Source organism: Lynx canadensis, chromosome E3, assembly GCF_007474595.2.
Source record: "Lynx canadensis isolate LIC74 chromosome E3, mLynCan4.pri.v2, whole genome shotgun sequence".
NCBI lineage: Eukaryota > Metazoa > Chordata > Mammalia > Carnivora > Felidae > Lynx > Lynx canadensis.
Window position 1 is genome coordinate 22,823,814 of NC_044318.1, and position 22,149 is coordinate 22,845,962.

The 22,149-nt window shown below is 56.4% G+C and overlaps 2 protein-coding genes and 1 long non-coding RNA gene across 6 annotated transcripts; 2 read left to right on the plus strand and 1 right to left on the minus strand.

Annotated features, from left to right (window-relative positions):
* The first annotated feature begins 145 nt into the window (after positions 1 to 145).
* APOBR (apolipoprotein B receptor) lies at positions 146 to 5,834 on the plus strand. Its single transcript, XM_030301654.1, has 6 exons — positions 146 to 257; positions 606 to 1,455; positions 2,365 to 2,438; positions 2,559 to 4,511; positions 4,597 to 4,862; positions 4,952 to 5,834. The coding sequence occupies exons 1-6, from the start codon at positions 201 to 203 to the stop codon at positions 5,019 to 5,021; spliced, it is 3,270 nt and encodes a 1,089-aa protein (XP_030157514.1). The 5' UTR covers positions 146 to 200; the 3' UTR covers positions 5,022 to 5,834.
* Positions 5,707 to 10,190, minus strand: IL27 (interleukin 27). 3 transcript variants are annotated; one of them, XM_030301651.1, is made up of 5 exons: positions 10,108 to 10,190; positions 8,120 to 8,292; positions 7,934 to 8,032; positions 6,965 to 7,123; positions 5,707 to 6,255 (listed from the first exon to the last, which is right to left on the minus strand). In XM_030301651.1, the coding sequence occupies exons 1-5, from the start codon at positions 10,136 to 10,138 to the stop codon at positions 6,010 to 6,012; spliced, it is 708 nt and encodes a 235-aa protein (XP_030157511.1). In that variant the 5' UTR covers positions 10,139 to 10,190; the 3' UTR covers positions 5,707 to 6,009. The 3 variants fall into 3 exon arrangements, with proteins under 3 accessions (XP_030157511.1, XP_030157510.1, XP_030157507.1); XM_030301650.1 differs by having other exon boundaries at positions 7,934 to 8,292; XM_030301647.1 differs by lacking the exon at positions 10,108 to 10,190 and having other exon boundaries at positions 7,934 to 8,767.
* Positions 10,191 to 10,319: 129 nt separating this feature from the next.
* Positions 10,320 to 21,070, plus strand: LOC115504590. 2 transcript variants are annotated; one of them, XR_004343060.1, is made up of 4 exons: positions 10,320 to 10,427; positions 14,169 to 14,299; positions 14,498 to 14,654; positions 19,914 to 21,070. It is a non-coding gene; the product is annotated as an uncharacterized LOC115504590 (long non-coding RNA). The 2 variants fall into 2 exon arrangements; XR_004343059.1 differs by lacking the exon at positions 19,914 to 21,070 and having other exon boundaries at positions 14,498 to 15,512.
* Positions 21,071 to 22,149: the final 1,079 nt, after the last annotated feature.

Genomic DNA, 22,149 nt, shown 5'->3' on the forward strand with positions numbered 1-22,149 from the left:
CCCAGGTGATGCACACCCATTTCCCAGCCAGGACTGGAAGCTGCTGTGGGCACCGCAGAGGGTGGGCAGGGCCTGGGGAGGGGATGCGTCAGGCAGACTTAGGGGAAGAGGAAGTGTCCTGGGCCCCGGGGAAGACTGGCTTGTCTCGGTGGGTGGGGACGGTCATTTGTCGGCTTTCTGGACACACAGAGACAGACAGGATGGATTTCCTCCGGCTCCATCTTCCTGGGCTGCATCAGGCCTTGAGGGGGGCATTGGTGAGAGGGGCAAGGAGATGCCAGAGACTTTCGCCCTGCTCCCTGGGGCCCCCCCCTTTCCTCCACCCTTTGAGACTCTCCTCAAGACTTGAGATTCCTTTCCCAGGATCAGGTAGCCTCCTAGCCTGATTGTTTCTGGATTTCAATACCCCACCTCCACAGATACATCCCTACCCCTAACCTAGCCCTTTCCTTTTCCTTCTGCAGATACAGTTCTCTTTCTCCTTCCAGATCCCAGAACCCCTCTTCTGTATCTGAGTTCCTCTGGGGCAGGGTCCCATCCTAAACAGTTCTAAGAAGGCTGCATCTCCCCTTAATGCCTTTGTCCCCCTGCCCCTTCTCTTCCAGGATTCCCTCAGCACCTTTGTCTCCTACCTTATGGGCGATGAGGTCCCCATTGTAGAGAGGAGGGAGGCAAGGGCAGCTGAGGAACTGGGGGAGGTGGCTGCAGGAAGGCCAGAGGAGACTGAAGAGAAGGGAGCCCAGGAGGCCCTTGAGGGCCTTGGAGGCAGCCAAAGCAAGGAGGGTGGAGGGCTGAGAGAGCCTAGAGAGGCTGGAAGGTACCAGGAGGGAGGTTCAGCTACAAAACAGACCTGGGATTGGGAAGAAGGCAGCTCCCATCGGTCTCAAGCAAACAGGCAGCTCACTGGGGCCTGGGAAGCAGCCAGGGCTGCCAGGTGCCAGGAGCCAAGTGCCCACTTGGAGGCCGAAAAGACGTTTGAGGCAGGGTCTAAGGCTGGTCGAGGCAACGGCAGCCAAACCCAGGAGAGTCGAGGGCCCAATGAGCAGGAAGTGAACAGAGAGGAGACACGGAGAACCTGGGAACAGGAGGAGGAGGCGGAAGAGATCAGGGAAGGGAAACCAGGGGTGGCCGGAAAGGCGGAGTCAGAGTGGACCTGGCAGAGGGAGCCCGAGGGGAAGGTAGCAGGGGACAGCAGGGAGTCATTAGAGCAGGTGTTCAAGGAGGCAGTTGCAGAGGAGATCCAGGCGCCTAGGGCCAAAGAGGCTGGGAAGGAAGGAGAGGTGATGGTGGTCCTACGGGGTAGCCAAAGCACAAGGGTAGAGAAAACACGGGAGTCAGGGACAGAATCTGAGGCTGGGACAACCTCAGGCAGGGAGGAGGAGGCCAGGACAGCCTCAGGCAAGGAGGAGGCAGAGACAACCTCAGGTGGAGAGGAGGAGGCCAGGACAACCTCAGGCAGGGAGGAGGAGGCCGGGACAACCTCAGGCAGGGAGAAGGAGGCCGGGACAACCTCAGGCAGGGAGGAGGAGGCCGGGACAACCTCAGGTGGAGAGGAGGAGGCCGGGACAACCTCAGGCAGGGAGGAGGAGGCCGGGACAACCTCAGGCAGGGAGAAGGAGGCCAGGACAACCTCAGGCAGGGAGGAGGAGGCTGGGACAACCTCAGGCAGGGAGGAGGAGGCCGGGACAACCTCAGGTGGAGAGGAGGAGGCCAGGACAACCTCAGGCAGGGAGGAGGAGGCCAGGACAACCTCAGGCAGGGAGGAGGAGGCCGGGACAACCTCAGACAGGGAGGAGGAGGAGGCAGAGACAACCTCAGGCAGGGAGGAGGAGGCCGGGACAACCTCAGGGGGAGAGGAGGAGGCTGGGACAGCCTCAGGCAGGGAGGAAGAGGCTGGGACAACCTCAGGCAGGGAGAAGGAGGCCGGGACAACCTCAGGCAGGGAGGAGGAGGCCGGGACAACCTCAGGGGGAGAGGAGGAGGCTGGGACAGCCTCAGGAAGGGAGGAAGAGGCTGGGACAACCTCAGGGGGAGAGGAGGAGGCCGGGACAACCTCAGACAGGGAGGAGGAGGAGGCAGAGACAACCTCAGGCAGGGAGGAGGAGGGTGGGACAACCTCAGGTAGGAAGGAGGAGGCTGGGACAACATCAGGGGGAGAGGAGGAGGCCGGGACAACCTCAGACAGGGAGGAGGAGGCCGGGACAACCTCAGGGGGAGAGGAGGAGGCTGGGACAGCCTCAGGCAGGGAGGAAGAGGCTGGGACAACCTCAGGGGGAGAGGAGGAGGCCAGGACAACCTCAGACAGGGAGGAGGAGGAGGCAGAGACAACCTCAGGCAGGGAGGAGGAGGCCGGGACAACCTCAGGGGGAAAGGAGGAGGCTGGGACAGCCTCAGGCAGGGAGGAAGAAGCTGGGACAACCTCAGGGGGAGAGGAGGAAGCCGGGACAGCCTCAGGCAGAGAGGAGGAGGCCGGGACAACCTCAGGCAGGGAGGAGGAGGCCGGGACAACCTCAGGGGGAGAGGAGGAGGCTGGGACAGCCTCAGGCAGAGAGGAGGAGGCCGGGACAACCTCAGGCAGGGAGGAGGAGGCCGGGATAACTTTAGGCAGGGCAGAGGCCGGGACAACCTCAGTTGGGAAGGAAGGTAACCTCTCAGGAGCCAGGGAGCCAGAATATGGGGGAGTAGTCTCCGGAGAAAGGATCTCAGAGGGCACTGGGAGGACCTGGGCAATAGAGGAGGCCACCAGGGAAGACCAGGAGGAGGAGGTGGATGAGAAGAGAAAGGCTGAGATGAGCGTTTCCCCCAAACAGAGCCAGGCTCTAGGAACTGAGGGTGTGGAGGAAACAGTGAAGGACCAGCTGGCAGGGAGGGAGTCTGCAGGAGGCCAGGGGTCAGAGGAGGAGGGAGAGGGGTTTGAGGTCCAGGCAGATCGGGACGGGGAAGAGGCCGAGGGGAGGCAAGCCTCAGTGAACAGGACTGTTGCCCTTGGTCTGGAGGAGGTGGTGCAGGCAGAGAAGGCCAAAGAGGAGGGAGAGAGTTGCTGGATCGCGGAGGCCGAGTTGCCCAAGAACAAAGTGGCAAACGAGGCTGAAGGCGATGCTGGCTTGGAGGCAACCCCGGAGGCCAGCCTCGAGAAGGAGTGCAGGGGGGAGAAGAGCAAGGGGGAGGCTCGGACAGGTGGAGAAGGGCTGGCGTTGGAGGGCAGTGGCCTTGAGCACAAGGTCACCGAAGGCCAGGACCCTGAGCTGATGGCCGCCCCCCAGACGCCAACAGAGCAGCCTGAGGAAGGACTGGGGGAAGAGGAAGAGCCCCGGGGCATTCCAGCCCTGAACAAAGAGGAGACAGAAAGGAGCCTGGAGGAATACCCCAGAAACCTGGGGTATGGAAAGCCTGGTGCCTCTGGGACTGAAGCCCAGAGGAGGGACTTGGAGGGAGGGGATTCCCACAAAGAAAAAGCAGATGCTGAAGAGGGGGAGGAGGAGGCTGTAGGAAGCCAGGCATCAGAGGAGGCCGAGGAGGCCGAGGGAGGCCAAGAGTCTGCGCTCCCAGATGTCCTGGAGGCAGGTGGGGAGTGGAAGAAAGCCGAGGAAGCAGGGTGTGGAGCAGAGGAGGGAGAGGCCCGCGGAGCACAGAGCCAGGAGCCAGGTGGAAGGTTCAGCGCAGGGGCAGGGGCAGGTCGGGCGCTGGGGGAGTCAGATGCCCGAGACACCGAGGATGAGGAGGCAGAGGCCACGGTGCCCTGCAGGGCAGACACGACATCCAGCGGAGTCTGGGGGCTGGAGGAGGCGGCTCTGAGCCTCCAGGACAGCGAGGACACAGGGGTCGGTTCTTTGGCCGCTGAGATAGCGGGGGACAAGGCCGATGGGAGGGCTGCTGTGCCTGGGGGAGGGCCCAAAAGAGAGGCTGGGGAAGCTTGGGAAACAGAAGGGAGGCAGGAGGCTGGGGGAGGAGAGGAGCTGGTGGAGGCTGCGTGGGAAAAAACCCGAGGGGGGCCAGAGTTCGGCCCGGAGGGCTCAGCAGACATGGAGGTAAATAGCAGAGGGGGCCCAGAAGAAGCTTTTGAGGCCGGAGACGGTGAGCCCAGGGGAGAGTGCGCAGAGGTCAAGGAATCTGCAGTGGCAGAGGGAAGCTGTGGGATGGACAGCTTTACCTGGGGTTCCCAGGTGGCGAGGGCAGAGGGCGCCACGGCCACCACGGTAGAGGCCGAGGGGCTCCCAGGAGGGCAGACGCCGCCGTGGGAACAGGAGGCTGCGGGATGGCGGTTAAAGGAGCGGGGGCGAGGCGGTGAGGGGCAGCGTGGGGACCTCCACCCTGAGGAAGAGGCACAGAGGCCCCTTGACGTGGAGGGTGTTGAGGTGACTGAAGACCAGAGGGCAGCGGCCAAGGAGATTGTTCCAGAAGGCCCGGAGGACATCCAGGGCCAGGAGGACCGGTCAACATACCAGGAGCCTGGGCCACGTGGGGAGACGGCAGCAAGTACCGGAGGGGATGCTCACGGCAGCTGGAGTGAGGTGAGGGCTCCAGCCAGGGTCCGGGGCTGGACAGAGCAGAATATCGAAGCCAGCCCCTTGGTACTCGGTGCCCCTGTCCCCGCAGGCCCTGCTTCCTGGGTCTCGCCTGGACGTCTCTGTCTCGCGGAGCCGTGTACTCCTGTCTCGAAGCTCCTCCCAGCGTCGCTCCCGGCCCTCTTTCCGACGGACCCCCGCCCCTGAGCGGCAGGAGGAGCCTCCCAGCCCCCCCCCTGAGGAAGAGCCGTCAGCCCCCGAGCAGAGACTTCTCCGGCCAGAGGAACCCCCGGAGGCAAGCCCCCCAAGGCCTGAAGGGACCCCACTGCCAGCCAGGAGAAGGCCCCTGGGACACGGGTAAGCAGAGGGCGACGTGGCTCGGCCGGGGTGGGGAGGAGGCCGTGGACACGTGGAGACCAGCTCCCACAGCCCGTCTCCACCTGCAGGTTTGGCCTTGCCCACCCCGGCATGATGCAGGAACTGCAGGCCCGACTGGGCCGGCCCAAACCCCAGTGAGCGCCCCGAGCCCCTGGGAGCCGGGCCCTGAATGAGCGTCAGAAGGATCCACCAAATCCTGCTCGGCCTATCTCCCTCCGCCACTTTGGACACACCCTTTTCCACCGTCTGGGCCTTGGTTTCTTGGTGTGTCAAGCTCGGAGCAGACAGAGGCAGACATCCTCGAGAAGCGTGAACTGGAGGAGTCTGACTGCAATGTGGCTGATGGACACGCCCCCCCCCCCCCCAACCCCTGGCCCGCTGGGAGCGCGCCCCTCACGGCCCGTCCTGATCACGCCTCCGCCTCCGGTGCATCTCTGCTGTCTGCAGGACTGAGGGGACAGTTCTCTTCATGGCCTTCCCTCCCCGACCTCTCCGGTCCCCACCCAGGCCTCCAGAGGGCAGTGCAGTGAGAACCCAAAGCTCGGCGGGGTGGGCGCTAGCCCAGAGGAGAGGGGTCAGGAGGCCCTCTGGACCTCCATCTGCAACCAGAGGTTGATGGGAGGCGGATCAGTGGCCTTGAGCTTTGAAAAACTCACGGCTCTGCAGGTTACTGTGGCAACCACCAGCCCAGCAAGCCAGTCTGGGGGAAGGTGGGCCAGGAGCCCCCGAAATTTAGGAGCAGAGAGGGGTCCAGGGTGGCCAGAGACTACAGACCCCTCCCCCCCCCCAGACCCTTTTGTCCTTTGGCGTCAGGCACCCCTTCTGGGAAAAGAAGCTGAGGCTGAGAGAGGATGACAGTGCTTTATTCGGCACCCCGCACGGTGGCCTAGCCCGGGGACAACTAGCCGGCTCTGAAACAATAAATAAACCATCATTTTCCTAAACAATAAATAAATATCCAAGAAATAAATATCCGGCAGGGCCTGGAGGGGCCTTAAGTTATTGGGTGGGGGTTGGGGTGGGAGGCCGGTGGAGTCCTGCCCTGTTTAAGGCAGACGAGCTGGAGGCTGTCCCGTTGGCCCGAACTGAATGAAGGGCGAAGGGAAGGGGCTGAGCGGTCACCCCATCAGGGCCGGGAGCCGAATGAGGACCCCGAGGCTGGGGCTGGGTTTCCGGCTTGGGAGAGTAAGAGCAAGTCCCTGACGGCCCGAGCTAAGACGAGCTCCAAGGAGTGCAGCAGCTGGTAGGTATAGAGGAGCTGGGGCCAGGACGGCTGCCCTAACACCCGTGAGAGGCCACTCGGAGCTGGGAGCGGCTCCTTCCTCTCCTCGTCATCTTCCTCCTCGGGGAGGTTGAGTCCCGCAGCCAGCACCTGTGAGGAGAGGCCCACGGGTCAGACAGTGGCCAAGCGGAGACCCCGAGCAAACCCTTGTTCCTTTAGGTGCCCAGTGGTAACAGAATGACATCAGATGCCACGAGGTCATGATTTCCCTGGACAGCCCCTACTCTAGACCTTCCATTATGTCATCGTCTCACGTGTCCTGCCTGATTTTTTGATTCGAGAAAATGGAAGTCACCGAGCCAGATGCCGCGCCCGGGGCGGGCACACGATCCCAGGATCGCCCTGGGCGTGTGGGATGCCCGAAGTTCTCCTCTCGAGGGTCATTTGGGGGTCCGGAGTGGGCAGCAAGGTGGGACAGCCAGTTTTCATGCTGCTTACATTTTATTAAGGATAAAACGTCTGTTTCCCTTGGAGATATTCGGGAGGATCTGGTGACGTTAGGGGCTAAGGGAGAAGGGACCGAGCTTTGCTGTAGGGCCTGCTAATGCCAGCAGCTGTTCCGGGTGCTTCAGAGCTGTTTGGATCAAGACATCAAGAGGAGGCAGAGATTCGGGGGGGCAGAGCCAGGGCCTCCACACACACACACACACACACACACACACACACACACTCAGAGGATCTACAGCATCTCCTTCCAAACACCCAACCTGCGGGCAGGGAGTGTTTGAAAAAGGGGGCCCGTGAGCCTCAATGTTATGTGTTGGTCTCTGGGAGTTCGGGAGGGGGGTGAACACTCTACCTGGAAGTGGAGATGCCGCTGCAAATCCCGGAGGTCCAACCTCATGGTCCATAGCTCTATCTTCTCTGAGCTCGTCCAGCCCCCCTGGCTTCCCAGGCTTCCCAACAGGGCATGGAAGGGGCGAAGTGTCATGAAGAGGAAGCAGAGTCGTTCTGGGTCCTGCGGGAGGGAAGGGAGGGGGTCAGGAGAGGCTTGCAGGCTGAGGATCAAACCTAAGCCCATCTCCACTGTCCTATCACTCTCTCTCCACAACCCCACTCTATCCTCTTCCCTACCATCCCCTTTCGTGTTCCTTTCCTTTTTTTTTTTTTTTTAAGTTTATTTTGAGCGGGGGGAGGGAGGGACAGAGAGAGAGAGGGAGAGAGAACCCTAAGCAGACTCTGTGCTAACAGCAGACTGGGGCCTCGATCTCAGGACCCGTGAGGTCGTGACCTGAGCCGAGATCAAGAGTTGGACGCTTATCTCGCGGTCCGGGAGTTCGAGCCCCGCGTCGGGCTCTGGGCTGATGGCTCAGAGCCTGGAGCTTGTTTCCGATTCTGTGTCTCCCTCTCTCTCTGCCCCTCCCCCGTTCATGCTTTGTCTCTCTCTGTCCCAAAAATAAATAAACGTTGAAAAAAAAAAATAAAAAAATAAAAAAAAAAAAGAGTTGGACGCTTAACCGGCTGAGCCACCCAGGCGCCCCCCTCCGTTTCACGTCCATGGCTTCACTTGTGTGTTTATCCTGTCTCCAACCTCCTTCCCACACTAATCCCACGCCATCCCTCCTCCGTATGTGCAGCCTCGTTCTGACATGACTTCTTTATTCCAGCTGGATCTTGATATCCGGCGACATGCCAAGCCTCATCCGGATCCAATTCCTCCATTCATCCCCAAATCCATTTTCCATTCAATCCCCTGACTCCATCACCATCTACCCGGCCCAGCCTTGCTGCCAGCTCTCCTGCCCCACCCCACCGGCCCCCAACTCACAGAGAGGCTGTGCCAGGCCTGGAAAGTCAGGGAGACATTGGGGAGCCGATCTCCCAGGGGCAGGAGGTCCAGGCTCACTCCTGGCAGGTGAGATTCAGCCTGTGGGGCAAGATCTGTTAGTGGGGGGGCCAGAGGGATTGGGGATTCGCCCGTCCCCAAAGCCAGCTGCATCAGAGAGAGACTCACAAAGCGGTGGGCCTGGGTCCGAACCTCGGAGAACAGCTTCCTGGCGAGGTGCAGGCTGACCTTGAACTCCCTCCGCAGCTCCTGCAGGCTCAGGGGGGGCCTCCCTGGCGGCCTCGGGAATCCCCAAACACCAGCACGAGCCAGGAGCAAGGACAGCAACAAGAGGCTGAGCCCTGGAGAGAGGGGGGAGATGGTGGGCCAGGTGGGGGGAAAGCCCGAGAAGAACTCAACATGCCCCTTCTGAGCCTGTGCTGTAGGCAAAGCCTGTGTGCCATTTTGCTGACCCCGCAAGGCCACTAATAACATGGAAGCTATCGAGGACACCATACGGCATCTCTGTCTGAACGAAAGGAAGGTACCCCTCCTCCGAGGCGGACACGGCCTTGCACAGAAGGCCCACATTTGCAAGCAGATCTCAGGCTCCATCTCGGCCCCTCACTAACTCCCTTGGCTGTGTCTTTTTCGGTGAACCAACCGCTCAACGGTATGTGGCAGCCTGGGGGCTATCATCCGTGCATTTTGCAGATGAGGAAAATGTGAGGCTGACTAGCCCAGGGTGGCGTGGCGAGAGGGGGAGGGAACCAGGACTGGATTCCAGATCTGCCCAAAGGCAGATCCTGCGTGCTTCCCCCGCAGGGAACTCAGACGAGGCAGTGCTGGAGACTCTACCTCGGAGAGTCAGAAGGACAGATTGGTCCAGCCACCACCGAGGCCGATGGGTCACTCTGCAGTGTCAGAAGAACAGGGGGTGCCAGGGGGAGGAAGGGGGCCTGGGATGGGAGGCATAACCTCTGTTTCTCGTCCAGGTCCTTCCCTGGATGAGATGAGTCGCCTCTTATCTCTGTGCCTCAGGTTCCCATCCGTAAAATGGGGTAGTCAGGCCAGCTGGTTTCTGAAAGTATTTCCGGCCTATGTTTCCTGGACAGAAGAGAGAGGGGCCCTAGGGTGGGGGGTCTGGGAAGAGGCCAGGGTTCGGTGGTTTCTCCATCAGGGAGAGGAAATCTAGCAATCATGGAGTTACACAATTCTCCTCGAAACACAAACCAAAACTAAGCTGTAAGTCTGTCTGTTCTCGCTCACCCTCCTCTCCATGCTTCTCCCTTGTCCATTCTTGATTTCTAACCCCTGAGCTCTGCTTCCCGAAATGTCCTGTACGTAAAGGTGAAGGAGAGCTTCTGGGTCCTTCACCGTACTTCTAGAGGTGGTGGGTGGTCCCTGGGACCCCTAGCATCCAGGCTCCCTGGTTTAGGGACCACATCCCAGGGACTTCAGGCAGAGTGGGGTTCTTCTCAGCTCTGTGTTGAGGGAAAGTGAGTACCCCAGGCTCTGGTGGATATTGCCACCCCAAATCGAGTTGGGCCACTTCCTAGGGCTTCCTGTCTGAGCTCTGGGACCCCAGACCCTTCCCTTGTCTTCTCCCTACGCTCTGCACTCAATCCCAGCTCCTTGGCTCTGGCTCTCTACCCGTTCTCCAGCCCTTGGTCCCTACTATGGCCCTACCATCTGCTCTTCCTTCTGTGTCTCTGTGTCCTTGAGTCGCCCACTGTGGATTGGACCTCCTTCCAAGCTATAGACCCTTGACCCAGTTAGGCCGCCGCCGCCTTGGCCCCCGCCCCACACTCCAGCCCACTCCTCCTGCCCTTCTTCCTCTCCCAGCCCCGGTTCTCAGCCAAACTGTCCCGTCCCCTCTCAGCCGCTCCAGCCAAACTCCTGGTCCTGGTCCTGGTCAAACTGGCTGCCCGCCTCTCCCCATCCGGGCCGGTCAAGGCTTCCCATCCGCTGCCCAGCCCTGATCAAACCATCACCCTCATTCACGCCAGCCTCATTCCTATCCTCCGGTCGACTGTATCCTGTATCCTTAGTCTTGACCCAGTAGCTGTCCCTCGGCCCCCGGCCCCCATCCACACCAGTCAAGCCCTCCCACCCCCTGCCCAGTCTCAGCCAAGCTTGCCACCCCCTCCGCCCCCCGGCCCTGGCCTCAAACTCACGCCAGCCAAGGTCGCCTGCCATCTGGCCCATGGCGGGGCCCAGCCTGTGTGGCCAGCCATCTCCCGGGCAGGGGTCTTATACTGGGGGCTGCGCCGGTTTCACTTTCCGTCCTGCTTGTACTTTCGGCTTTGCGCTCAGTCTTCCCTCCTCACCACCCCTTGCTGAAATGGGGAAATGTCATTTCCCTTCCCAGAGGGGGCGGGAGGTGCAGCAGGGGGGGTGGAGGGGGTGGCGGGAAGCTAGGGTTTCGGTCAATCCAAGCTCCGGACCCCCCGCTGAGCTCCTAGGACATTTCCTCCCCTCGCATCCCCACTCCCGGGTAAGTCACTGCTCTAGGGGCTGGTGTTGGGTCCTGGACCCTCAACCCCTCCTGTTCCTCTGCTCTGTCATCATCATCCTATGCCATCACCAGCTCACTGTCTGGCAAAAGATGGACGGCCAGGTAAGGGGATTGCCCATCGGAGAGGACTTGGGGTTTTGTGTCATCCTACTCTTTTCTGGTTTACCAGATGGCTGAGTGAGGGAGTGCGAAGGAAGCGGGGAAGTCGCTGGGGGGGCTGGGAGGGGGGCTTTGTGTGGAGCAGTGGGGCTCCAGTCCGGGCAGGGGCAGGGCTCAGGCTACAGGCAGGGGCAGGGCAGGTGAGAATGGGCCGAGGGCTCTGTCTTTGGCCAGAGTAAGATCTGGGATTAGATCTCGGTCTGTAACCATGATCAGGACTTGGTCTACTAGGGCCGGACTTGGTCTAGAACTTTGTCTAGGGCCAACATCCTAGCTCTGTCTGTGTTTGGGGTCAGAGCCGTCAATGACCCAGAGGCTCTGCTTGGGACCCATCGGGGTTGAGCTTAGACCTCAGTCCAGATTGGGCCCAGAGCTCAGGCTGTGGCCGAGCTTCTGACAGAGCGTGTGACTCAGGTCAGGGCTCAGGCCTGGGCTGGGATAAGAGCTCCCTCGATGACCAGGGTCAGGGCTCACCAGGTTGGGGTTGTGTGAGGTCAGGATGGGGCTCAGCCAGGTCCCAGAGTAATCCTGCCCTGTGTGTTTCTGCTCTGTGGATGGCTGTCAGGGCTGGGCTGCCTCAACGACAGGTCTCCCTTCCAGCACGGTTCCACCCTTCGCCCCACCCTGGATTTTCCATCTTCAGGGACACGATGGGGGTTTCTTGGTCTTCCCCGAGGCCCACTTTCCTTTTGGGATCCGTGGGGTTTCCCTGTTGGGTCCCTGCAGTGAGACAGAAACCATGGGGGCTTTCCCTTCCTGTAGTCTGCCTCCTCGGCTCTACACAGGCCCTGCCCATCGGGGCCGCCTGGAACCAACTGCCAGGGAAGTACCAGTACATTTCGGGGAGCAATCCCAGAGGGCTGCTTGGAGGAGAAGGAAAAGGAAGAGCGGCTGGCACCTGCCTAGCCCAGACGGGTTTCGCTTGCCGCGTCCCCCCGTGGCGACAGCTCATTCTCCCACATCCCACGCAGCTGAGGCTCCCCGCTGTGGGGGGGGTCCCAAACATCCTGAGACTGATCGTGAGGACAGACGCAGGCCCTGGTCGGTCTTCCTCCCATCCCCAAGTCCTGCGGCCACCCTGGAGGCATGCCACCCCACTCACCCTCCGATGCAACCACTCCCCACCCTTTGCCGGTACCCAGAACTGCCGTACCTCCCGAACCTCGAACCCCATCACCCGCTCTCTCACCACAACCTCCTGATCCTCCCGACCTCCTCTGATGGTTCCTCAAGACCTCCTGTCTCTTGTCGCGTCGCTGCCCTTCTCGATTTGGCTGCAGCTGACTCCCACAACCTCATTCCTGGCCCCTGCCCTATCTCTGCTCTGGCAACTGGAGCTTCATGCTTGGACACGATGAACCACCTCAGACCTGCTTGCCTTTGCACACGCTCCTCTCTTTGCCTAGAACGCCCCACTGCCTTCTCTGGAGTTCCCTCTCCTCAACCTTTTCTGAACCTACCCCTTGCCACGGGCTTCCTCCCCTGAATAGCTCATTCCTTCCTGCCATAAATCCTGACTCCAACAGACGTTTCATTTTTATTTCTCTTGCTTATTCTATCCTCGCTCATACCACTCCAGCCATCCCGGCTCCCTCATTGCCAGGCATGCATGCTCCTGCCTCAGGGCCTTTGCGCTTGCTGTCCCTTCTGCCTGGAAGGCTCTTCTTCCAGATATCTGCAAAGCCCACTCTCTTCTTTCCATCCCCGCTCAAACGTCACCTTCTCAGATGGAGTCCTCACTGACTACCCTATTAAAATATGCAGCCCGGCCCCTGGCACTTTCTCTTTTCTTTGCTCTAGAAAGCAATGTTGCAATTTCCAACTGTAACTGTGGATCTATCCATTTTCCCTTTTAGATGCATCGGTTTCTCTCAACTGCTTTGAAGCGCTGTTATTTAGGCAGACACACCCCTAGGACTGTGATGCCTTTTTGAAGAGCTGACCCTTTTATCAGAATGTAATGTCTCTCTTTCTCCCTCATACTATTCCCTCTTTTTCCCTGAAGCTTACTTTTTTTTTTTTTTAAATTAATTCAACCGGTCCTGCTCTTTTTGATTGGCGTTTACATAGCTTATCTTTTTTGTTTTTTTGAACATACTCACTTTTAATCTATTTTTATTTGCAGTGGGTTTCGTTAAAACAAAATTTTAGATTAATATTTTCGTCAGTGTATATGGTATTGATCAGTGTCCGCCCTAAGCAAATAAACATTCTATTGCTGACCGAAGGGATCTGTCCTATTCTGAATGTGAGGTCCGTTCTTAGCCCTGTGACCTCAGCGCCTTCATGAGTTCAAGATCATTAATTTGTAGTTTGTCCTACTTTGTTCCTGGTTATAAAGGGCAAGTGGTGCCTTTTCCAGATTTTATACCTTTAAAAAGTACACATTATTTGTGTGGCCTTGTTTTTTCTAGCTGGGTATTTTAGTACCATGTTAATTAGATGTGACAGTGAACATCTTTATTTTTGTCTTCATTTCAGAGAGTAAACTTTATTTATTTATACCCTTTAAAAACTGTATAATGTTTTTATTTATTTTTGAGAGAGAGAGAGAGCGACAGAGTATGAGCAGGGGAGGGGTAGAGAGAAAAGGAGACACAAGAATCCGAAGCAGGCTCCAGGCTCTGAGCTGTCAGCACAGAGCACGATGTGGGGCTCAAATTCACAAGCTGCGAGATCATGACCCGAGCTGAAGTCGGATGCTTAACCGACTTAGTCACCCAGGCATCCCTATTTATAGCTTTTTAATTTTTATTCTTGAGAGAGAGAGAGACAGAAGAGTGTGAATAGGGGAGGGGCAGAGAGAGAGGGAGACACAGAATCTGAAGCAGGCTCCAGGCTCCAAGTTGTCAGCAAGGAGTCCGACGTGGGGCTCGAACCCACGAACCGGGAGATCATGACCCAAGCCGATGTTGGACGCTCAACTGACTGAGCCACCCAGGCGCCCCTCAGAGAGTAAACTTTAAATTGTTCATTATTATTTTTTTCTTATTTTTTTATAGATTCCCTTCATTAAATTCCAGAAATCCCATGTAATCATAGTTTGAAGACGTTATCTTTAATAACTCTTCACTTTAATTATTTGCCTGTGTCTCTTACATACACTTTCTATCCCTTTCCCTGCATTATATTTCTCCATAACATTTAAAAATATCTAACATTTTTGACCTCCTGGGTGACTCGTTCGGTTAAGTGTCCGACACTTGCTTTCGGCTCAGGTCATGATCTCACGGCTTCATGGGTTCGAGCCCCACAGCAAGCTCTGCGCTGGCAGTATGGGGCCTGCTTGGGATATTCTCTCTCTCTCTCTCTCTCTCTCTCTCTCTCTGCCCCTCCCCACTTGTGCTGTCTCTGTCTCTGTCTCTCTCTCTCAAAAAAGAGAAAACACCCTTAAAAAATATTTAACATTTTCTCTCTCTCTTTTTTATCTCTCTCTATGCACTAGAGCACGAGCTCCCCAAGGGTGGGAATGTTTGCCAGTTATGTGCACTGATATATCCCCCGTAGCTAACAATAGCAGCTTCTTAGCCAATCAGCAAACAAATCTGTCTTTTATCACAGTGCCTAATGCAGGTTCTACTCACGGCTGGCGCCCTGTCAGTTGCCCTCCTAGAGCGGGAGGTCTGGGACCCACTGCCGAGCCCTGAGCTCTTGCTGTCAGCCTTCCCCGACTCTGCCAAGGCTCCAGACAGGTACTGAAGGATGGAAATGGGGTTTTCTGGGCTGCTGGCCACGGCCCTGGGCTGATGATCTTGGCAGAGCCTTGCCAAGAAACCAGAGGGCCGATGAGGAGAGGTGCGGGGTGGTGGCGGGGCGTGGGGGGGTGGGCAGCCTCTGTCTATATCCTTGGAGGATGGGCCTGAGCCTGTCTCTGTCTACCTGGGCCTCAGTTGCCACGAATGGATCTTGGCTGGTGAGCTGAGGCTTGGGCTGGGAGCAACAGGAAATCGAAGGGATGTGGTGAAGGCTGAGAACTGCTGGAAAGGAAACCAAGATCCCGGAGCTCTATGGACTCCAGGGTGTAGCTGACACTTCTGGTGACCTCAGGTGAGTCACTGGCCAGCTCCGGACCTCAGGTTCCTCATTGAGAAGCAGTAGCAGTTTTCAAATGCTGCCCCTATTATTACGTAGCGAAATTAAAACCTAGATGATTTAAAAGAGAGAGAAAAGAGCCATCCGCCACATTTCTGATCATTTCCCAAGTACCCCGTTAGAGCTCTGACCCCACGGGACACTCCATGGGGTTGCATGGGAATCCTGCGCCCGGGAAGTAGAAGTTAGAAGCTTCAGATGTGACATCAGGATGGAATCAGGGAGGGGAAGTCTCGATTCAGAGTCGACACAGCAGATCAGTGACAGGGCGAAGCCTGGAACTCAAGTCCCCTTGTTTTCAGCTCGGGCTGGTGAGGGGAATCCCTGGGCCCTCTGATGTCAACTCCGAGACTTGGAACTAACCCCTCGGTTAAATCAAGCTGGGCTTCGCTGAAGGCAGGAAGGCTGGGGGGAGGTGGGGCCAGTCTGGAGCTGGGGCCACACCTCGGAGTCTCCCAAACACAGGTGGTGAGACCCTGAGCCCAGGCACAGCGCCCACCCCTTCCCCCCTGAGCGTGGAGGTGGAACATCCCAGAGCCCCAGCCCCCATCACCTGACTTCTCTCCCGTTGTACACATGCACCCCACACCACACCCAGGGTCAGTCATTCTTTCTGCAGCATGCCCTCGCCACGCCCCTTCCCACCGACCCTGGGGGCTGCCTCTAGATGGGGTGTCTCCTATGCGACTCCCGACCTGGGGCGGGGGAGTCTGGCAAGGGGAAAGGGCTTCTCTCCCTCGATCCCATCTCTTTTTTCCCTGTAAGAGAGAAAAAAGGCCTCAAGGCCATGGCAGACACCGAGGGAGGGCTGAGACAAAGGGGTGGGGGTGGGGGACGCACTGGTGATGAGATATTTATCGCGGGGCGTTCTGTGTGCGTGACGCAGGAATGCAGGGGCGGGAAGACTGAGCCACGCAGGGTGTGGGGAGAAGGTGGGACACCAGCTCTGTGGAGTGCCAGGAAGGAAGAGTTTGAAACCCAGGAGGCAGGGCTGTCGAGGAAAAATCACCGGCCTGGGGGTAAAAAGTCCCGGTTCAAGTCCCGGCCCTGCTTGCCCTTCCCCCATCAAGCGTACCCTCTTGAAAGAGAGCGGCCCAAACACTCTTGGCTTCAGTTTCTCCATTTGTAAGATGAGGCTTGCGATCCCAGGCCTGCCCACCTCCCAGCTCAGACATGGAGGTGAACTTGGGAGACATAGGGGACCCTCAGGGGTCAGGGCCCCACTTGGGAGTCAGTCCTACGCTGCTTTCACAGCCCCTATACTTCCTTTGGTCAAGTACGACCTTTGGCGAGGCCTGAAATCCCCCTGTTCTTGGCTCATCTAGTAGGTGGGGAGGCTACTTATTCGCCGGATGGGACTGCGGTGACGATTACGCACATAAATGGCTGCCACTGAGTAGCTGTGTGATCTTAGGCAAGTTACTTAACCTCTCTGTGCCTGCTTTGCCAGCTATAACTTGAGGCAAATAATACAAACTCCTAAGACTGTTTAGATGATTCAATGAGCTATTATTTACCAAGAGGTTGGAACAGGGCCTGGCATGTGGTAAGACAACAGGTATAAGGAAAGAAATGTTAGTTGTCATTAATAAATACAAGGCATGGTTGCCCTCCACGGACGAAAAAAGGTGGAAGGAGAGTGGGAAGAAGAGGGTAAGGAACAGAAAAGGCTGCAGTCACATCTTACGAATTAGGGACGGTTGGGGCTGTGAGTGGTGAGGGCACAGGCAGAGGGGACCTAGTGACCCAGAAACATGCGTCAGGGCAGAATTCGGGCCAGAAACAGAAATGGCCGGGAGCCAGCCAACTGGGCCCTGGGCCAGGGTGTGGACAGCCTCAAATATGAGAGCCAGTGGGTGGGACTCACCTCCCAGGCCAGGGGAGGCTTCATCCTGTCTATGAAGAAGACCTGGAATGCAGACAGACCCTGGGCTGAGCCCCCGGATGGGTCACGCCAGGTGTCTGAGGGAGGGGCGCAGGCCCGAGCACACACCAGGCCTCCGGCGGCCCTAAGCCGGGAGGCTGACACCGGGCCCTACGCCACACCCAGAGCTCTCACTCCGCAGCCTCTGCGGGGTCTCAGCCACCCGTGGCTGCCGTGTCCCTCACTCGTCTGGCCCACTGCATGTGAAACCCCCAGGTGGCTCCCCCGGAATGGTGCACACCCACTGCTTATAGTTTTATGTCTTACCTGATTCATACAAAAGAATATATACAACCCACCCGCTTTTCTTGCTCCTGCCTCAGTTTTGGTCCTGGCCTTACTGGTCCCCGTGGCTTCTCATTCCACTCAGTGAAAGCAAAACCCTCTGAATGGCTTACAAAGCCCTGGTGATCCTTCCCACTGACCTCCTTTATTCCCTCCCACACCTTCTGGCTGCCCCACAAACACTCCAGGCGCACTCCTACCTCAGGGCCTTTGTACCTGCTATTCCCTCTGTGTAGAACACCTTCCTCAGCTCTTCAAATAACCGGCTCCTTGTACCTTCATCTGGTGTTTCATCTCTTCATGGATGCCTTTCTCCCTCTGTGGCTTGAGGACTGTCGCCTCCGGTTCCCACCTACACTAAGACCCCTAAGATCTAGATGTTAGTCTCTTAGCTTTTCAGTTTTTCTGCACATTCTGGGCCCTTCCCAATGCCCCTAGGGTCTTCCCCAGACCTCCTCCAGACCCACCTCCTCAGACATGAGTCCTGCTGCCAATATTGATGTGAACAACTTCCACTCTTTCCCGTTGGGGTAGGAGAGGGGAAGACAGAATTAGGGATTGAGTACTGAGGTGTGGCAACCATGGTCCCTGCCCCCAGAGGCGGCCACCTAGCTGAGAAGACTGGATACACGTGGGAGACCAGAGGCAAAGCAGGGCAGTTTGTAACTTACCGGTCTGCAGCTGTGACTAAACAGGCAGGATGTGAACTTGAACCTGCTGTTGGCTGCCATGAGGGAAGACCCTGCCTCAGTCTGGAACTGACTTTGGAAAGTAGAGCTGAGAGTCAGGGAGACAAGGGTCTTACAAGTTACTTCAAGCTCCTGGACCCAGCTCTTCCTGAAGCGATTACTTTGAAAAGTTTAGTTTCGTGAGTGAATCTCTAAAAAAAATATTTTTTAAATGTTTATTTGTTTTTGAGAGAGAGTGTGAGTGGGGGAGGAGGAGGGGCAGAAAGAGAGGAGACACGGAATCCGAAGCAGGCTCCAGGCTCTGAGCTGTCACACAGAGCCTGATGTGGGGCTTGAACCCACGAACCGCGAGATCATGAGCTGAGCCGAAGTTGGACATTTAACCGACTGAGGCACCCAGGCGCCCCTCTTCTGCTTAAGCTATTTGGAGCTGTGTTTCCCCTCCCCTGCTTTGAGCCACCTTCACAGTGGATTTCCAATGTCAAAAATCACAGACCAGATTTTTGTTAAAGGATAAAGGCAAATACATCGTGTAGTAGAAAGAGCCCTCTGTTAGAAGCCAGTGGAGAGAGCGTTTCAGATAGAAAGGACAACGTGAAAACAGAGTAGATGCTTGGTCAATATTTACCGAGCGCCAACTCGGTATGTCCAGGCATTGTTCTAGATATTTGAGTTCAGCAGTGAATGGGGCCAATGGAACGTTCTGCCTTCACGGAACTTATACTGAATGGAATAAAGTTAAAATTATATTATAATTATAAAAGTATACAAATTAAAGTGATATAAAATGTAATCAAATGCTTCTATGTGCCCAGGTACTTTTCAACTACTGGCTCATGGAATCCCTATGCTGGAGGTATTATTATTTATATTCATTATATGAAGAGGAAACTGAGGCCCAGAGGGGTTAAGGCTTTGTGCCCAAGGTTACCCAGCTAGTAAGCGGCAGCTCTGGGACTTGAACCCTGGACCACTTATACTATACTGCCTAGCAGAGCGGTTAGCATTTTGAACCTTCTCTATACATCAGACATCGCTCTAATGGCTTTACACGCCCAAACTCGTATATTTCTCAAAACAATCTAGTTTACGGATGAGGAAACCAAGGTTGATAACACAACAGTAGCAGGACTGAAATTTGAATCAAAACAGAACAGTTTGAGAGGCCGCATCCTTCCCCCCCCCCCTTATGGAAGTCTAATTGACAAATAAAATTATAAGCTAAAGTGTACGAGGTGCTGATCTGATACGTGTAAACACCGTGAATGTGTTTCTCCCTTGGCGTTAATGAACAATCCATCACCTCGTATCCCAACCCCCCCCTTTTTTTGGTGAGAACTGTTAAGTTATAGTCTCTTAGCAAATTTCAATTCCACTACCGCCGTGGCAGTTCATGCTCCTGATTACTGGCACCAACGGCCTCTAATTGCGGAGGACACAGAAAGGAAGAGGGGCCAGAAAACAGAAACCCTGCTCAGGAGCAAAAGATAGCAAGAGGCCTACCCCTGAGGCCTCCTCTCCAAATGGTGCCAGGGTTCGAACTTTTTTTTTTTTTTAAGGTTATTTATTTATTTATTTTTGAGAGAGAGAGCGTGAGCACAGATGCAAGTGGGGAAGGGGCAGAGAGAGAACGTGGGGGGGGGCGGGGAGAGAGAGAGAGAGAGAGAGAGAGAGAGAGAGAGAAATCCAAGCAGGCTTTGCACAGTCAGTGTGGAACCCGACGCGGGGCTCGAACTCACAAACCATGAGATCGTGGCCTGAGCCAAAGCCGGACGCTTAACCCACTGAGCCACCTAGGCACCCCAGGGTTCAATCTTGACAAAGAGATGATCCCTCCTGCATTCACTGAAAGTGCCAGGAGCCCTACTGGCCCGGCCCCCCCACCCTAGGGTCCTCTCCGTGTTCCTTTGCACCGAGGATCTTGCCAGGGTGACTGTGATGAGCAGTCAGAAGAATGCAGGAAACAGTGACACTGAAAGAGGGCAGAGGAGACGGGCAAATAAGAGAGGGTGGGACCCAGGGAGCCTCCCAGCCACCCCCCCCCCCCGGGGCTCCACACATCCCACCGGGAATCTCATGGCCATTCCCCCAAAGTCCAGAACCTCTCACCTGTCCGGGAGTAGGAATATGCACTCCAAGCTTTCTATAAATACCAGGAAACCCTCAGGAGCAGAGGGGTGGGGGGTGTCTCCCAAGGGAGACGGGGCCCTTGTTGCCAGAGGGGAAGCTGGAGTAGAGGTCAGAGGTCACAGCTATGTCAGGCCCCGCCCCTTCCACCTCCCGGACCCCCATCCTGGCTCACACTCTCCTCTGCAGGTGATAGACCAGCCCTGCTCCCAGGACCCTCTCGCAGAGATTGCTGGTCAGGACCTCGTGCCCTCACCGCTGTCCTTGCTGGTCTGAGCCCCAGAATCCAACTGACCGCCCGGTCCCAGAGGAGGAGAGCAGGGCAGGCCCAGACAACTCCTATAGAAGCAGCAGATACACTGACTCCAACACCGTTCTCGTTCAAGGGGGAGCAGACGTCAACACAGCCCTAAAATAGGCCAGACTGCAGCAGGAGGTACAGAGGAGCATGGGGTTCGGGGTGAGGAGAGGGTGGTTCTCGTGAGAAACAGAGGAAGCTTCCTGCAGGTGAGAATCTCTGACCCAGACCTAGCGAATCGTGTTCCTTTTCAGCCTCGGTTTCTGCATCTGCAAAATGGGGGTGAGGACTATATTTGCCCGGTGAGGTTGTGGGGTGGGTCAACTCTGTCGGGCGATCAGACGGGGGAAAACTCTGGAAGGCAACACTGATTGTTGGGAATTAGTAGGATTCTGACAGGACGGGGCGGGAGGAGAAACGTCCCCAGTAAAAAGAGCGCTGTGAAGCGAGACTAGTCCTGACATACTCGTCCGCGAATGTTTATTGTGCACCTACTTGACCAGCCCTGAAGAAGAACTTAGCCTGAGGGGCGGGTGGTTGGGGTCTGAACACCACACTCGAGAATAAGGACTGTGTCAAATGGGCAGTGGGGAAGCATGTTAAGGAGGATGGTGACGGAGAGGGCGTCCCCAGAACACCTTTAGGAGACTCCCCAGGGCAGTGCACCTGCTCCACGGAGGGGCCCAAAGCACCAGACTTAGGGGAGGAGGGGTCAGCGAAAGCAGAAGAGAGGACACTTAGGTCACCCAGCCCAGGCCCTGCCTTCTGCCTCTGGTCACCGAGCCCCTGCCCTTAGTGCTTCGGGCTTCTTGGCTGCCAGCGGTCACCTCCCCTAACCCCAGACAATAAATTAGTAAGCAAAATGCATAGTATGTTAGATGGGTACTATGTGCTCTTTTAATAAAGAGGAATTTCAGCACAAATGACTCCCTAACTTCCTTCTGGTCTTCACTTAAAGGCCCTCACGTCTCAGTGAGGCTTTCCCTAACCAAGGCGTGTTTTATTTTTTTTTAATGTTTATTTATTTTTGACGGACAGCGAGAGAGAGACAGAGAGACAGAGCATGAGTGGGGAGGGGCAGAAAGAGAGGAAGACACAGAATCCGAAAGCGGGCTCCGGGCTCTGAGCTGTCAACACAGAGCCTGACCCAGGGCTCAAACTCACGGACCACGAGATCATGGCCTGAGCCGAAGTCGGACGCTCAACCGACTGAGCCACCCAGGTGCCCCCCCCTCCCCCCGCAACTGAGGCATTTTAAATTGCACACACCCTGCTGAAATTCTTTTGTTTGTTCACTTTTATTGTTTGTCCCCCACTGGAATGTGAGCTCCATGAGAAGAGAACTGGTTTCCTGTTGTACTCATAGCTTCTAGAATATTCCCTGGCTCCATAAATATGTGTCGAAGGAATAAATGATTATTTCCTCAAACAGTAAAACACACACACACACACACACACACACACACACTCCAACAAAACTTCTCCAAACCAGTTCTCCAGAAAAGAGAGAACAGGATAAGCCTGCACAGAGCTGGTGTAAGCATTCCGTGAAATGATTACAAATGAACTTCAATTTTATAACTCAAATGTAAGGCAAAAGTTAGAGGGAGGAGGTGTTCAGTCAGGAGGACTGAACCCAAGGGGATGGTGCTCATCTTCTGATTCCACAGTATTCACTGCTTTTGTAATCAGAAAAGCAAAGTATAGGGACGCCTGGGTGGCTCAGTCGGTCGAGCGTTGGATTTCAGCTCAGGTCATGGTCTCGAGGTTCGTGGGTTCGAGCCCCGCGTCAGGCTCTGTGATGACAGCTCAGGGCCTGGAGCCTGCTTCAGATCCTGTGTCTCCCTCTCTCTCTCTGCCCCTCCCCCGCTCATGCTCTGTCTCACTCTGTCAAAAATAAATAAACATTAAAAAAATTATAAAAAAGAGGGGCGCCTGGGTGGCGCAGTCGGTTAAGCGTCCGACTTCAGCCAGGTCACGATCTCGCGGTCCATGAGTTTGAGCCCCGCGTCGGGCTCTGGGCTGATGGCTCAGAGCCTGGAGCCTGTTTCCGATTCTGTGTCTCCCTCTCTCTCTGCCCCTCCCCCGTTCATGCTCTGTCTCTCTCTGTCCCAAAAAATAAATAAA

Excerpts from the sequence above, each read along its gene's own strand:
- APOBR (XM_030301654.1), top strand. The coding sequence starts at position 201 with ATGGATTTCCTCCGGCTCCATCTTCCTGGGCTGCATCAGGCCTTGAGG. Across the intron at positions 258-605 it reads AGGCCTTGAGGGGGGCATTG|GATTCCCTCAGCACCTTTGT; the intron begins GTGAGAGGGGCA and ends CTTCTCTTCCAG. Across the intron at positions 1,456-2,364 it reads GGAGGCCAGGACAACCTCAG|GGGGAAAGGAGGAGGCTGGG; the intron begins GCAGGGAGGAGG and ends GGACAACCTCAG.
- IL27 (XM_030301647.1), bottom strand. The coding sequence starts at position 8,545 with ATGGAGCCTGAGATCTGCTTGCAAATGTGGGCCTTCTGTGCAAGGCCG. Across the intron at positions 7,124-7,933 it reads AGGCCTGGCACAGCCTCTCT|GACCCAGAACGACTCTGCTT; the intron begins GTGAGTTGGGGG and ends TCCCTCCCGCAG. Across the intron at positions 6,256-6,964 it reads AGCGGCATCTCCACTTCCAG|GTGCTGGCTGCGGGACTCAA; the intron begins GTAGAGTGTTCA and ends CTCTCCTCACAG.